Source organism: Colletotrichum gloeosporioides (assembly GCF_011800055.1).
Source record: "Colletotrichum gloeosporioides strain Lc1 chromosome Unknown consensus_13, whole genome shotgun sequence".
NCBI lineage: Eukaryota > Fungi > Ascomycota > Sordariomycetes > Glomerellales > Glomerellaceae > Colletotrichum > Colletotrichum gloeosporioides.
Genome location: NW_025544658.1, coordinates 1 through 13,275, shown reverse-complemented (window position 1 = coordinate 13,275; position 13,275 = coordinate 1). Strand labels below are relative to the sequence as shown.

General features: G+C 50.5%; 3 protein-coding genes across 3 annotated transcripts; 2 read left to right on the top strand and 1 right to left on the bottom strand.

Annotated features, from left to right (window-relative positions):
- Positions 1 to 4,142: 4,142 nt before the first annotated feature.
- GCG54_00002429 (uncharacterized protein) lies at positions 4,143 to 5,571 on the bottom strand (the record flags this gene model as incomplete). Its single annotated transcript, XM_045402521.1, has 4 exons — positions 4,143 to 4,695; positions 4,772 to 5,202; positions 5,255 to 5,302; positions 5,380 to 5,571. The coding sequence occupies 4 exons, from the start codon at positions 5,569 to 5,571 to the stop codon at positions 4,143 to 4,145; spliced, it is 1,224 nt and encodes a 407-aa protein (XP_045269139.1).
- A 2,629-nt stretch (positions 5,572 to 8,200) lies between these two features.
- GCG54_00002428 (uncharacterized protein) lies at positions 8,201 to 9,354 on the top strand (the record flags this gene model as incomplete). The annotated part of the gene is made up of 3 exons (XM_045402520.1): positions 8,201 to 8,566; positions 8,730 to 9,083; positions 9,181 to 9,354. 3 exons carry the CDS (start codon positions 8,201 to 8,203, stop codon positions 9,352 to 9,354), a joined length of 894 nt encoding a protein of 297 aa, XP_045269138.1.
- A 2,614-nt stretch (positions 9,355 to 11,968) lies between these two features.
- On the top strand, positions 11,969 to 13,138 carry GCG54_00002427 (uncharacterized protein; the record flags this gene model as incomplete). The annotated part of the gene is made up of 1 exon (XM_045402519.1): positions 11,969 to 13,138. The coding sequence occupies one exon, from the start codon at positions 11,969 to 11,971 to the stop codon at positions 13,136 to 13,138; it is 1,170 nt and encodes a 389-aa protein (XP_045269137.1).
- Positions 13,139 to 13,275: the final 137 nt, after the last annotated feature.

Here is a 13,275-nt window from a genome sequence, read left to right as displayed (position 1 = left end):
TGCTTGCTGCTATTCTACCGTTCATCCCGTTGTTTTTGACAGCAAGCCCGGTGTCCTTTGCTGTCCGTCATTCCGCATGTCTTGAACTTAGACGTGTTGGCTCTCCCACGGAGAGCGTGCGTTCCGCGGAGACACAGTGACATTTGTTCTCGCCGAAGCTTGGCAAACCCCGAATTACTGTGTTACCTGCTGCACCTACCCGTCGTTATCATAAACACAATGCGATGTTTGAAACTCAGCAAAATTACTGATGTTTGCTTCAAAATAAGGGTTGCATATTAAGCACCAACAAGAGGAGTTGGGCATGAGCACGCAGCAAACCCGTGGTGGGTCTCTCGGCTGATGTACCCATCATCCCAGGCAGCAGCTAAATCCTTCCGGACGTGCTCTAATGCAGGAAATAACAACCCATCATTCATTGCCCTTGCTTGCATTCGGGGGCGGGCAGAAAATAATGATGGCAGGTTGAAGTCACGATGCAGCCGGCATCATCGCCACTGGAATTCCATGTAATGGACAAAGGCTTTGGGCAAGCTCACATATCACCTCAATACAACTAGGCGGCAACATTGAAGGATTGACATGAGCTCGGGGGCTACCCCCGTGCAGATCGGTACATGCAGGCTTCATACGAGAGCCTTGCGTGCTCTCAGTCGACTTCTAGCCCATCGCCACGAATGAGATGAACAATCATCACATTTTCTACTTGACAAATTGGGTCTCGTCCAAGTTTGGGTAAGTAAAAGCCGGTAGGATGCGTGCCAATGTTAGGATCCAAGACGAGCCTAACACTGCCCGTAAGAAATAGAGTCATGCCGAGCTTGGGGTTAACCGCCAGTCTGTGAGCCAATGCCACCTTCTTGCCGTCGATTCCGAAGGTACGGCCCACTCGGAATCACACATCAGGCTGCGAGCTGAACGTTGATATTTGGGTAAAGGAGCTGAATCCCTGCCCACTTCGGTATGGCGGCTGGAACCAACAACTGCAACGCCAAGTTGCAGGGGTCGCAATCTCAACACCGACACGACAACCCGCGCTAATTCCCGAGAATTCGGTGACCGCTCTATGTTGTATCAATCATAGTCGGTGTTCATTGGGTGACAAACCGTGATTCAGCTGTATGTGTGTCCATACCGGTGAGAGGAAGTGAGTTTCGAGGCGGGCCAGTGAGGCGCGAAAGGATTCCCAATCTTGTGTTTGTTGGAGCCTGCACACCATCTTCCCTCGAGATCGGCAAGACGGAAGACTCCTAGTTCCAATCTGGCTGTGGAAGTAAACGTCATTCCCGATCCCAAGCGCTGGACTAAATAGGAAAATGCCGGGGGCCAATATCGTGGTGGGGTTCTACAACTTTGTGTTGGTGCTGACTTGCATGAGCCTGTACTTGTATTGAATAATCTTGAGCTGATCTGAGACTCCTGGGTTAGAGCCGAATGAAAGTAGAAGCCAGAAGAGACACTTGGCGTACTATGTACACATGATGTCCAATGTTGCGAAACGTGTCGCCTCGGCCCATTGTCTCAATTTCTTCATGTACATGCAGCTTACCAGCAACGCTCATGGCCAGCTGAAGGCCTGCAGCAAGTGAGCTTTGCGCTTCTAGGTCATCCTGACTCAACCGAAAAAAAATATGGTATTGACTTTGAGTTTATGAGGTGGATGGATGCTGATATGCGCAGAATCCAAATGCTCTGTTTTCAACTGTGAATCACGTATTCCCATAATCATAATTACAAGCACACTATGTTGAGGAACCCTTTCCAAGTGAACCTGATAGGGTAATACACCTGAGGTACTGTTCCCAAGCTGGCTCACTAGATGCTTGCAAAGCCCGGCATAGGCGATGTTCCAGGCGAGTATGCAAACTCTCACTGTAATCGAACCTTCAGAGAAGACCCCGAACTGGTCAGGTTACACCGGGAACGGCCTGTATCGCTTGCAAGTTGCACATGTTCTGAGTCAAAGACAACCTGGGCATTCTCGTGTGTCGTAAAGTTTACAATATGAAAAACAAGTTGTTCTAATTGAAACTAGGGTGACCACGAAGAACAAAATGTTCACCTAAATGAACATGAGATATTAGAACCAACAGTTCCGTCAGGTTTCATGCGTCACTCACTGATTACGGTCCATATGCCTCGATATCTCTCAAATAATGAGCAGAGATATTGTGTTCTTCTGTATTGACTGCCTGTAATCATCTTTTTACATGTACTCAGCCCGCCACATTGAACTCATGAACATCGAACCTGCTTGTATAGAATCGCTGGCACACGAGTGTTTGGCTGCAACTGATGCAGAGCACATAAACCCTATTGTACTATCAAAATCGTATTTATGAGAACTCATCAACACCACTTAGGGGATCATGAAGAGCGCTTGACCTTCCGTGTAGGTGTAAGGCTTCTCAACATCTCAATCCAAAGTGACGTGTGCTGGGATGCAAGATTATTTGCAAAGCTTCAACCCAGAATTAGCCAATGTCACGGCATCAAATTCAGAGCCGTAGCCTCCGTTGTGATTCTGCAACCTTCACAAGTGCAGAATTGGCGGCCAGTATGATACTGTGCCTTGGGATGTAATTAGAGGAAGTCAAGAAGAGATGAAATAATGGGACCATCTATGCACATAAGATATGCACTCATATTATCCATGGCTTTGAGCTATCGTTTGTGAAAACTCTATAGGTAGCTCACTCATGTGTAACATTTCGTCATTTGCAACGATTTCTCAGCATTTCAAAATGCGCGTGAATATTTCCTCGCTGGGATCGACTTGCACTGCGGAGGCTTAAATCAAGTCGACCACGACGCTCAATCGATTCCTTAGTCGTATTCTCTGTCAAATGTCTGGCGCTGGGCTGCCTGACCGCGTACTTGACGGATTAGATGTCAACCCACAATTATAGATGGATAAACTACCCGAGCCCACCTCAGCGCTCTTTAGAAGTGCCCCCACCGACGCTTGGAGAATCGTCGGCCCGGGAATGATATAGGATTCCAGGGCTATAAAGGCGCCTCATGATCTGACAATATCGGTGAGATACTCTCAGGACTGAGACATCTCGGTGGAGTAGTTTCTTTCACGAACCTCTGCTGATCTCTCCACCATGACGTGGCGCTGGACCCAAACTTGGAAGGTCGGGTCCGTGTTGTTGCGCCGATTGTCATCGTCAGGAGACCTCCAGGCTTGGGGGTTTACTGATCCTAATTACACGCTGAGTAACTCGAAATGGTTGAATGGCTATGCCCATGAAAGTCGCAGATTATAGATAGCGTCACTCCAAGTAATGAAGGAGGCGGCAAGGGAGAGCAGATACGTTGAGTCACAATGAACATATGTTGAAGGGTGCTTATTTCAAACGTCAGATTTTCGGGTTCCGTAATTTGAGCTTGACGTTTCATAAGAGACCTTGAAAGTCTTGTTCGTCTGGGTTTCGTAATTCCATGCGTCGAGGAAAGCGACATTGCAATGGAAGACATTTGCTGACAAATGACACTAGAGTTGCGTTGACTGAAGAATAATTATCATCACTCGATTCAAGCCGAGCTGTTTGAATGCGGCCCGCATAGCATGAATTCAAGAGAATTGATGATCAGGTACTTGTAAAAGTTGCAACAATGCCTCCGATCCTGATTCCGCCCTCGAGTCAGACTTGACACCGAAACAAGCACTGGTTCACATCATCAAACTGGTTAAATCATACGATAGCTATGACGAGTTGCGCTTGTTCCTTTTGGAGGTAGAAGCGATACTGGAAAGGTGACCTCTCACAGTGGAGCTACACGGAGTCATCTCATATGGTAGTATTCCGCCTAGTATTATACAATCGTGTAGTTGCACAGTGATTACATAGTTAAAGATTCGCTTTTGTGACATAACGTCAGCATCCAGACCCTATTTCCCACCCCATCTGCGCCTTGATCCCCCTTGGTGTGTACCATCGCCGAACTGTTGGCATCTTCCCGGACGACTTATTGTTTCCTTGACTTCGTAAATAGTTTGGTGATTTTCTCCATCCAGCACAGGCAATGCTCTTCGATGAAGCGTAGTAGGAGTCGCCTTTTTGACGATAACTTTGCTACTTCGAGACACCTTCCTACGAGCATAATGAGATGCAGCTACCATGAACAGCAGGCTATCATGTAGTTGTCTGCTTGAAATCCTTCTGAACACGGATCGAGTGCAACGGAATCTCATCCTCGCTCTTGTCGTCCGGCTTGGTAGGGTAGCTCGTCACAGTATATCCGAACCCAAGTCCATCTGCGTCGGGACGCAACTTCCGGTCATTCAGTGGTGGCGTGCGGTCGCCGCTGCGCCCATCGGATCCGTTCTCGTCAGACAGTCGATAAAAAGGGTCACCGCCCGCTGAGTGCTTCGTGGTCGACTGGCTGCGGTTGACGTTTGTGCCGTTTGGGTCTTGCGACGACATTCCGTTGCTGAAGTTGGACTTGTTCTTGGAGCCGAATCCCATCGCTGTTCCGACTCTGAACATACCACCCATGCTGCCCTTGATACCGCAGGCTCGGGCGACCTTCTGCATGGCGGGTCGAAGGGTCGGAAGGCAGGCGGAGACGATGCCGGCAGACATCTCGATGGCGGTCCAGCCGACGGTCGGGGCGAGGGTGTAGGTTGGGTCGAGGTTGCTATAGGTAAAAAGAACGCTTGTTCGGTAGGCAGAGGTGAAGACGACACTAGGAACTGATTAGCATCGCGTGACTGGGAGCACTCTGGCCCCTAAAGATCAGGGGTAACAAATAGGGGGCTTACAAGAAACCAAGACCGAAGGCGAAGGTCAGGGCAATCTTCTCAGCCTTCTGCAGCTGCAGCTTCCAAACCTGAGGAATAGGCATGAGAAGGATCAGGAGATCGGTGAAGATGGTCGACGCAGCGTTCGCGATCCACGTCGCGACCTGGTTTATGCAGCGGCCCGGAAGATCGGGGTACCACAGCTTTTCGACGGGCACGCAGATGAAGATGAACAGGAACGTGATGCAAATAACCCAGGCGAAGACGAACGCTCCAACACCCCAGGTCATCTTCTTGAAGAAGGGGATGTGGAAGATGCGGTAGTACATGAGCAGCAAGCTCAGTTTCGTCCAACCCAGATTCCATGCGTAAAGGATCTCTGCTACGACAAGGAACTTGGCCATCAAGACGATGTTATCCATCTCGACCTTGTCGGCGTGGATGCCCATGCCCTATCAAAGGTTAGAATTTGCAGCTCATTTTCGAGTTTGGGGCTCTACTTACTACTGAGTGCATGGCAAAGATGAATCCTACGACGACGATGTTCCATAACTGCGTCATACTTAGTCCAAGGCCCAGCAGTCTAGATGATGACGCTGCAAACGTCAATTCCGAGGATAGGCACGCACCATCGACCAAATGATCAGGTAATCATCCCACCACAACTTCTGTGCCTTGAGATGACGACTCCATAGACGAAGACTAACGGACAGCAGGGCGAGAACGGTCACTGAGACGACGACTTCGATAGTCCATGGCTGGATGTTCTGTGAATCGTAACCGGGAAGCCCGGGTAATGGCGAGACATCGGAGGACGACATTGTGACTCGGCTCTTACGGGCACTCTCACGCCCCTTTCCTTCACTCGCTTCGACGATGGGCAGAAAATAAAGTTGGAATCGATCGCGGGGGAGGAGAAAAGAACAACAGAAAAGGCTCTTTCGGGAGTGAGGGGAGGACCCAGCCTGATAGCTCTCAACCGAAGGACAAAAGCAAAGGGGTTGGCGGCGCAATTCGCTTCAAACGGTCGCTCATCAACCCGGGGGAGGAGACTATCCTTCAGCGGAGGCTCATATGGACAGGGCCACTCGGTCGCTTTATTCTGCAGGCACGATCCTTCGACACTGCACGCGAAGTGCCGGTTTTGGTGCCCCTACCCCTGGGCGGCGCAGGAACCTTGGACGGCTTTGACAAGAGTGCGAACCCCTGGACAACGTGGTATTGATGGTACGAAAACTGGGGAAAGAGAGAACTTCGGTTCACTGCCCTCTTGCTTTTCGTGCTTAACGAAGTTGTGTGTAATGCAACTCTCCGGTCGACCGCAAACTGAATCATTCCCAAAGCGGTTGTGAGAGGGGAATCAGTTTATATGTCAAACGTGCCGGTCGACAAAAAGGGCAAGTTGATCAGCAAGAGGGAGTGGACTGAGAGGGGTTGGTGGACGCGAAGGACAGGGCAGACAAGGTCTGATGATGGATGACTGACAGAATTTCATCGATGCCACGAGGCAAAGTCGGGCATCACGGACATCGACCCTGGCTGAGTGAGCTCAGCTCCAGAGCACAAGCCGCATTAATGCCCAGGCATTCCTGCGATTCGTAGGGGTCTTTTCGCCTCATTCCAGTCTTCCTATCATATTTGTTTTGATTTTGGAATATGACCGTCCACAATACGTGCGAGTTTGTCCTCTTTTTTCCTCGACGCCTTGTGGACCAAGGTTACTAGCGCAGTTAAGCGTCAGGCCCTTTGAAGGTCGAACGAGGTTGATGATTTCGGACTCGTTCTCCACAGCATTCGTCAAGAAATTTGGGGGCAAATGGCAGGCCTTAATGGGGATCATCCCGGACGCAGGATTCCGGTGCCGGGCAGCCTCCCTGAAAACCACTCGATTGGGTATCGGGTGGTGTTTCCAAGACTTCTAGCCTCGAGCAGTGGTGTCACTGTCTGGTGCCTGTTGGTCGGGCCGGGGTTCTCGCCGTCGGGAGATATTTGAGTGTGGTTTTATTTCGTTACACATGAATTCCGCATGCGGGTTTGCGCCGCCCAGGAGCAAAAAGAATGGACAGGGGGGCACTCTAACCGAGCCTGCGAGTGTCTCGGCGGCTGCATGCGTCACCACGCAGCGCGTCGTCAGTGGCCGCGGAAGGATTTAGCACTCACAAGCCGGTCGTATTGGGGGGACACCGGTTGTTCGGTAACTGTTGAAGGCATGCGTGCGTGTGGCGATCTCGGACCCAGCCGGCTTTCCGCTGAAGAATCCGACCAGAAGGATTCCAGAGAGACAACATGTTGTGCGATTAGAGTCGGGCGCTGCTTGTATGTCAACAACCACACAGACTTGACGCCAAAAAGGACGCCAGACCATGTCTGCGAGCAGAAAATCAGCAAGACTGAAACTAGAGGAAGGATATTCCCGTCCCTCCCGACGGTTCGTTTCTCTTAGAACGGGCGGGATGAATTTTGACTTTCAACGGCTCACTCATTCCAAAACGACGGCGTCTTCCTCAACCGGGGATGGCACACAATTGACACCACCCAAAACGGCATTGGATGAACCTCTCACGACCATCATCGAAATTTCGCAACGCCGTCTCGTTCGTAAAGACCCGCTGTCTATCGTCTGGGCCCCTTACTCTAGCTCTTCTTAGGCAATGAGATGCACACCTTCAGGACGCTACGCCGCTGCTGTCACCTCGGACAATTCGGTGTCAATAGCGCCAGAGACTCGGCGCTAGGCAGGGAGAACGTGGACTGTTCTCATTTCGCCCCTCGGTTGGACGGACCTGACTCGTGTCCACATCTGCCCATGTGCCATCGAATGTCTGCGGCCAGTGCTTCGGCGATAACACGGATAGGAGTGATGGGAGTCCCCTGACAATCCCCAAGAGCCGATACGCGTGCTGTTGATCCTTTCCTCGCGTCCAACAAAGCTGCCCGTTACCCACATGCCATGGAAACGTCACAGAGGCATTGACCAAATCCCCCCTCCTTGGGACCGGCGCTGGCGAATCGAACCGGATGGTCGCTGGAGCTTCACAGGACGTTTTTTTTCTGCCCTCCTCCACTCACTTTGAATGCAGGGACATGCCTCGCCGTGAAATGGCTCTATTGGGAAACCCTCCCGGTAGCGACTGCACGGAGGTTACAACTCGAAGGGTTTCGGCGGAGCCGGTCGTTTGAAATACACCGCTGCCATGTCTGCCATGTCTGCCATGTCCAGTCGGCAGGCCGCACGAGGTGCCACGAGCGTCTTTGCGGTGGGAAATACAAGAAAGAAACCCGCATTCTGCTTTCAAACTTACTACTAAACCAAACCTTCTTTGCCTGTACCCCAGCCAAGCTGCGAGTTTTGTTTCCTGAATCGAACATTCCATCCCCTCCCCAAAGGAATCCAATCCCAAACCGCGCCAAATAAGCCCGCAGCACCTGTCAGCAGATACCGAATCAAAAATGGCCGCTACGACTACGATCCAGGTCCCCCACCTCGGCGGCATCACGGCCGGCTACCGTCTGTCCGGGGACAAGGTCGACCCCGCCAAGCCCACCGTCGTGCTCATCAACTCCATGTGCACCACTGTCTCCCTCTACGATGCCCAGTTCAACAGCAAGACGTTGACCGACGCCGTCAACCTGCTGGCTATCGAGCCTCTCGGCCACGGCTCCACCAGCTGCCCGGCCGAGCACTTCACCTACTGGGACACGGCCATCATGGCCCTGCAGGTGATGGACAAGCTCGGTGTCGAGAAGGCTTTCGCTCTCGGCACTTCCCAGGGCGGCTGGATGGTCACCCGCATGGCGCTTTTGGCTCCCGAGAGAGTACGTAGCTTTCCATCCCTTTCCATCCACGTGATCTTCCACTGTCACATTGTCATTTGCTTTTGACCACAGACATTGCAACATGGTGTTGCTTTTCAGTGTCTATCACTGTTGATCGATGCATATTGTGGACTCCTCAGCTAACGTTATTCGACAATGATAGATTCTGGGTCTCTTGCCCTTGGGCACATCCATGGACTACGAGTCAGCCGACTCTCGCGGCAAGGGCTGCTGGGACCCCAAGGCTCAGCTGCTGGCCTTCTACGACGCCTGGTCCAGCCCTGTCCCGACGCCTGACTTCCTCGTCGACGACATCTGGTGCGGTATGGTCGGCAGCCTTGGCTTCTCTGGCACCGTGCCTCCTGAGACCCTGGCTTTCTGGACCAACACCCTCAAGTCCGTCTACAAGGGCGATGAGGGCCGCAAGAAGCTCAAGATTGCCCTTGGTAACCTTCTGTCCCGCGATGGTCTCCTGTTGAGACTCAGGGATATCAAGTGCCCTGTCTACTGGCTCCAGGTACGTGCATGCAGGATCAACCATGGGGAACGAAGATGCGAGGCATTCGGCTCCAGGTTGAGTGTAAGCGAGCGAACTGTGCGCTAATCATGTTTAGGGTACCGCCGACCCCGTCTTTGGCGTCAACATTCCTGTCGAGCAGATCAAGCTCTTCACCGCGTCGCCGGAGGCAACCCTCACGATGGTTGAGGGCGGCGGTCACTACCTCAACGCCACGAGCCCCAAGGAGGTTGAGGAGGCTCTGCTCGCCATGGTCAAGAAGTATGCTTAAAGGGTCAGTCAGGCCTTGTTGTATTTTTGGGATGGGCCGTGCGATGGCGTTATGATCATGAGTCGTGGAAAGCGATACGCGAGGGACATTGAACATGGAACATCGGCCCCCAAGTTGTATGTGCGGCTGACAAGTAAATAATCCGAATCTGAAGGAAATACCCAAAAGAACTTGAGATTCATCAGTGACCACGTCTGGCCTCCACCCGGGGAAATTCCGGGCGGGTAATTATTGCTTGCATTGCACTCTGAAATCTTACGGAATGAGCGAAAACAATCAGTTGTCAAAAACACGGCCGTGTGCAGCGTTCAGGGGCTGAGGCAAGTGATCTGACGATCCCAGCGTCTACCAAACAACCTCTGGACCCTCCGTCAAGTGCGACTTAACCAATAAAAACCAAGGTTCGTTATTCAATGTGACAGGTTGTATACCTGTCAGCCTACTCGGTCAGTATCCGACGTTGATCGGAAAAGTTGCGACCTTGAAGTTGCCTCGTCCTTGCGATCCGTTTGATGTAGGATTTCGTCGAGGTTACCTCCTGTCTGCTATTGCTACCATTCCATCCCACACAGCTGGGACGCGAAGCGTGAGGGTTATGTTCACCATTTTGGGAGATTTTCTGCTGTCCGACGGTTGCCGTCGGCCGCTGCCGCTCCTGGCGTTAGCTGACCGTCAGTCGATGAGCTGGATGGGGCAGTTGTGACCCAGTGTTTAACCAGTATCATGACTCGCAACTCCGAGTTGATGCCAAGCCATGGCTAAATATCGGAAATGGTTCACGATGGTCTAGGCCGCCAAAGGAGAAACTTTCGCCTTTTCGGAGTCAAAAACAACGCAAGCCTCTCTCATCGGTTTGTGGGCGATTAATCTCCAGAGCGAAACTCGCAAAGTTTGCGAGGGAAGCAGCTGGAAATGAGTTGTGAGCTATTCTTGCAATAGCCGCAAAGTCAAATGCAAAACTGGAAGGTTACAAAGCATAATAAATTGCACACAAGTGCGAGGTCGTCATGTTGACAGAGGTAATTAAAGAGAAACAAGATTCTGCCTAGGACACATGATGCTGATTGAGGAAGGTTCGCTATTGTTTGGGAAGCCAACAGAGAGCTCTTGATGCAGAGACACCATTCAGTTGCTACAACTCTTACCGACGGTGTTTCTCTCACTATACATTGAGGAAGGAAACATGTCTTATATGGCCATAAAAATGAAAATCGACAGGGTGCATGGCTTGTGATGCCCTCAGTATTAGCCGATACTGAGCACACTGAAAATCAATATTCTCTCTCTCTCTCATACCTAGTAGTTTCAGCCGTCTTTATGGACAGTCGAAACCCACGAAACCCGTCTTACTAGTCTCAGCCAGTCATAAAGATACACAATGTAGGTGCTTGATGGTTCTAACTCAGCTCATCTCCCTCCGTCTTGGAGACGGCGTGAGAAACCCTTCTTTCATGGTTGCTGGCGGATAAGTTAGCAAGTTGAGCCCGCAGTAAGTAACCTGATAGACGAAAGAAAGTAAACAGCGAAGATTCCTTAGAGTTTCCTGAGTCTCAGCGAAAAGTCGCCAACGCGACAAGGTATCCATCGTACCTTAGACGTGGCCAGCACTACAGGGAACTTTCAAAGTTAGCGTTCCTCAATCTAGCTTATCTGCTGTGAACAATTATTGATTATAGTAGCTTCGGCTTCTTTTCATCGATTACAGGCTATGTCTTATTGCATTCAATCAAGCATGTTCTCTGACTTTCATGGGATACCTTTACGCATGCCGCCGTAAAACACTTCTCACGCCGAGGGGGTATCTAAAACAATGTTCATTATTTACGGCGAGTAACAATACGCCGTCGCCACGATATGAAGTCCCTAGAGCAATACGTTCGCCAAGTTTGCGGTTGGAAACATCGTGACTATCCAGAAATTTGGAGCAGCCAGCTGTGCGCAGTTGTGAAGCTTCTAATGCGAATCCTCGCCAAGGACTGACCCATAAGCGAGAGTATGATAATGCACGATAATGTCGCGTGACGTCAACTCTCGAAATGATTGGAAGAGATGCAATACTCAGCACCCAACGCTATGCCGTAAGCCTTGGGAGTAGAACATACACCTGTCGAAAGTGATTGTGTGCGAGTGCCTGACCTTATCCCCGCTTTGGCCGCACTTTTGCACACATCGCAATCGCCAAGCTGCACCACTGGCATAGCCGACTCCGAAAGTTCTCTTTCATTGCCAAGGTATTGTTTTTGTTCCTCAAAACAGCTTCATAGAAGTCGCATGCACTCTGAGTCGAATGGAAACCTAACAATACAAGCCCCTTGGACCAGGGCAGTCTATCCGATACATGGTCCTAGAGCCCGGGGGAGAGGATGATCCCTTAGTCTGCAGTCTTCACGAGTCGGATGTCAACTCTGCCACCTTCGAAGCAATATCGTACGTGTGGGGAACGGTTTTCCGAGACTATTCCATTCTTTGCAACGGAAAAAATCTTCTAATTACCCACAATCTTCAGAATGCTTTGCGACAGGTTCGGCGGTCAGACGCTCCCCGAGCTTTGTGGGCAGACTCCATATGTGTCAACCAGAGCGACTTTAAGGAGAGAAATCATCAAGTCGCCATCATGGGTCAGATCTACAGCAAAGCCCAGAAGGTCTTGTTGTGCATTGGACCTGACCATAAAAACAATGCCCAAAACGCAACTGCACTTGCGAATGACGTCAGTACCATGATTCTCGAGACTTTCGAGACCGTTGGTTACTCTCCTGCAAGCTTCCCCTACCCTGAAGGTGACGGAATGCTTGGAACGGACCCAAGATGGAGTTCTTTTGCGACCATGCTTGAGACTTCGTGGTTCCGGCGTGGATGGGTTGTTCAAGAGTCAGGGTTGGCGAAACACGCTGTCATTCTGTGGGGTGATTGGCAGATTCCTTGGGATTCATTCATGAGAACATGGTTTCTGGCTGATCGGCTGAATGTTTTCACATTTCCTAGCAATTCTCTGCTGCCCACGTTTGATAAGATACGGAAAGCTCTCAACATCATACACAGGGACGTCTTCCTGGCAACACATCGACAAGAGAGTGTAGCTTGGTACCCCACTTCCAGTCTCGCTCTGACCACCAATCATCTGGAGATCATGAGAGATAGCCATGATCTACTACTCGCTGATCAAAGAGACCGAGTCTACGCATTTCATGCCCTGGCACAAAGAATTACACCATCCACATTTCAATCTTACACCCCCAACTATGAACTCAGTATAAACGACACATATCTCGATTTCGCGCGGAACTATCCCCTGGACAAGTCAGATCTCACACTCCTGAACTACGTTCATCATGATGCAGACTCAATCACCGATGAACTACCTTCATGGTGCCCTAGGTGGGATTTGAATCTGTTCGACGCCTACATATCAACTCCGTCGAGCGCTATCATTCAAACCTCCACGACCCCGTCTGGTTCAGTCAATATTCTTCCCGCAGATATACTACAAGTCCGTGGTGTGATTATCGACTCTATCGCAGCGACATCGACGTGGCTCTCGAGAGAAGGAACTATTGACGACATCAGCCTGCTTTGGCAAAGCTGTAGGACAAATTGGGGCTCGTCCATGTACCCTGCAGGCGGGAATATCGTGGCATTTCTGGATTGCCTGACGATCGGGCATGTGCGTGGCGAAATAGATGCCTGGTACGGAAACTACGCCCATTATCTGTATCAGCTATTTGTCCGAAGTAAGGAACCTGACATTCCCAAAGACCTGGTGTCTTTAGTGAACGACATATAGCGCTACTAACCAATTAATTAAGTTAAATTAAGGGGTCTGATTTAGCTATTTAGCCTAAAATTCATAGTAGATTTAGTTATTTAGTTTATTTAAACTTAAATTAATAGATTTAATCTAAAATTACCTATTTAGGAAGT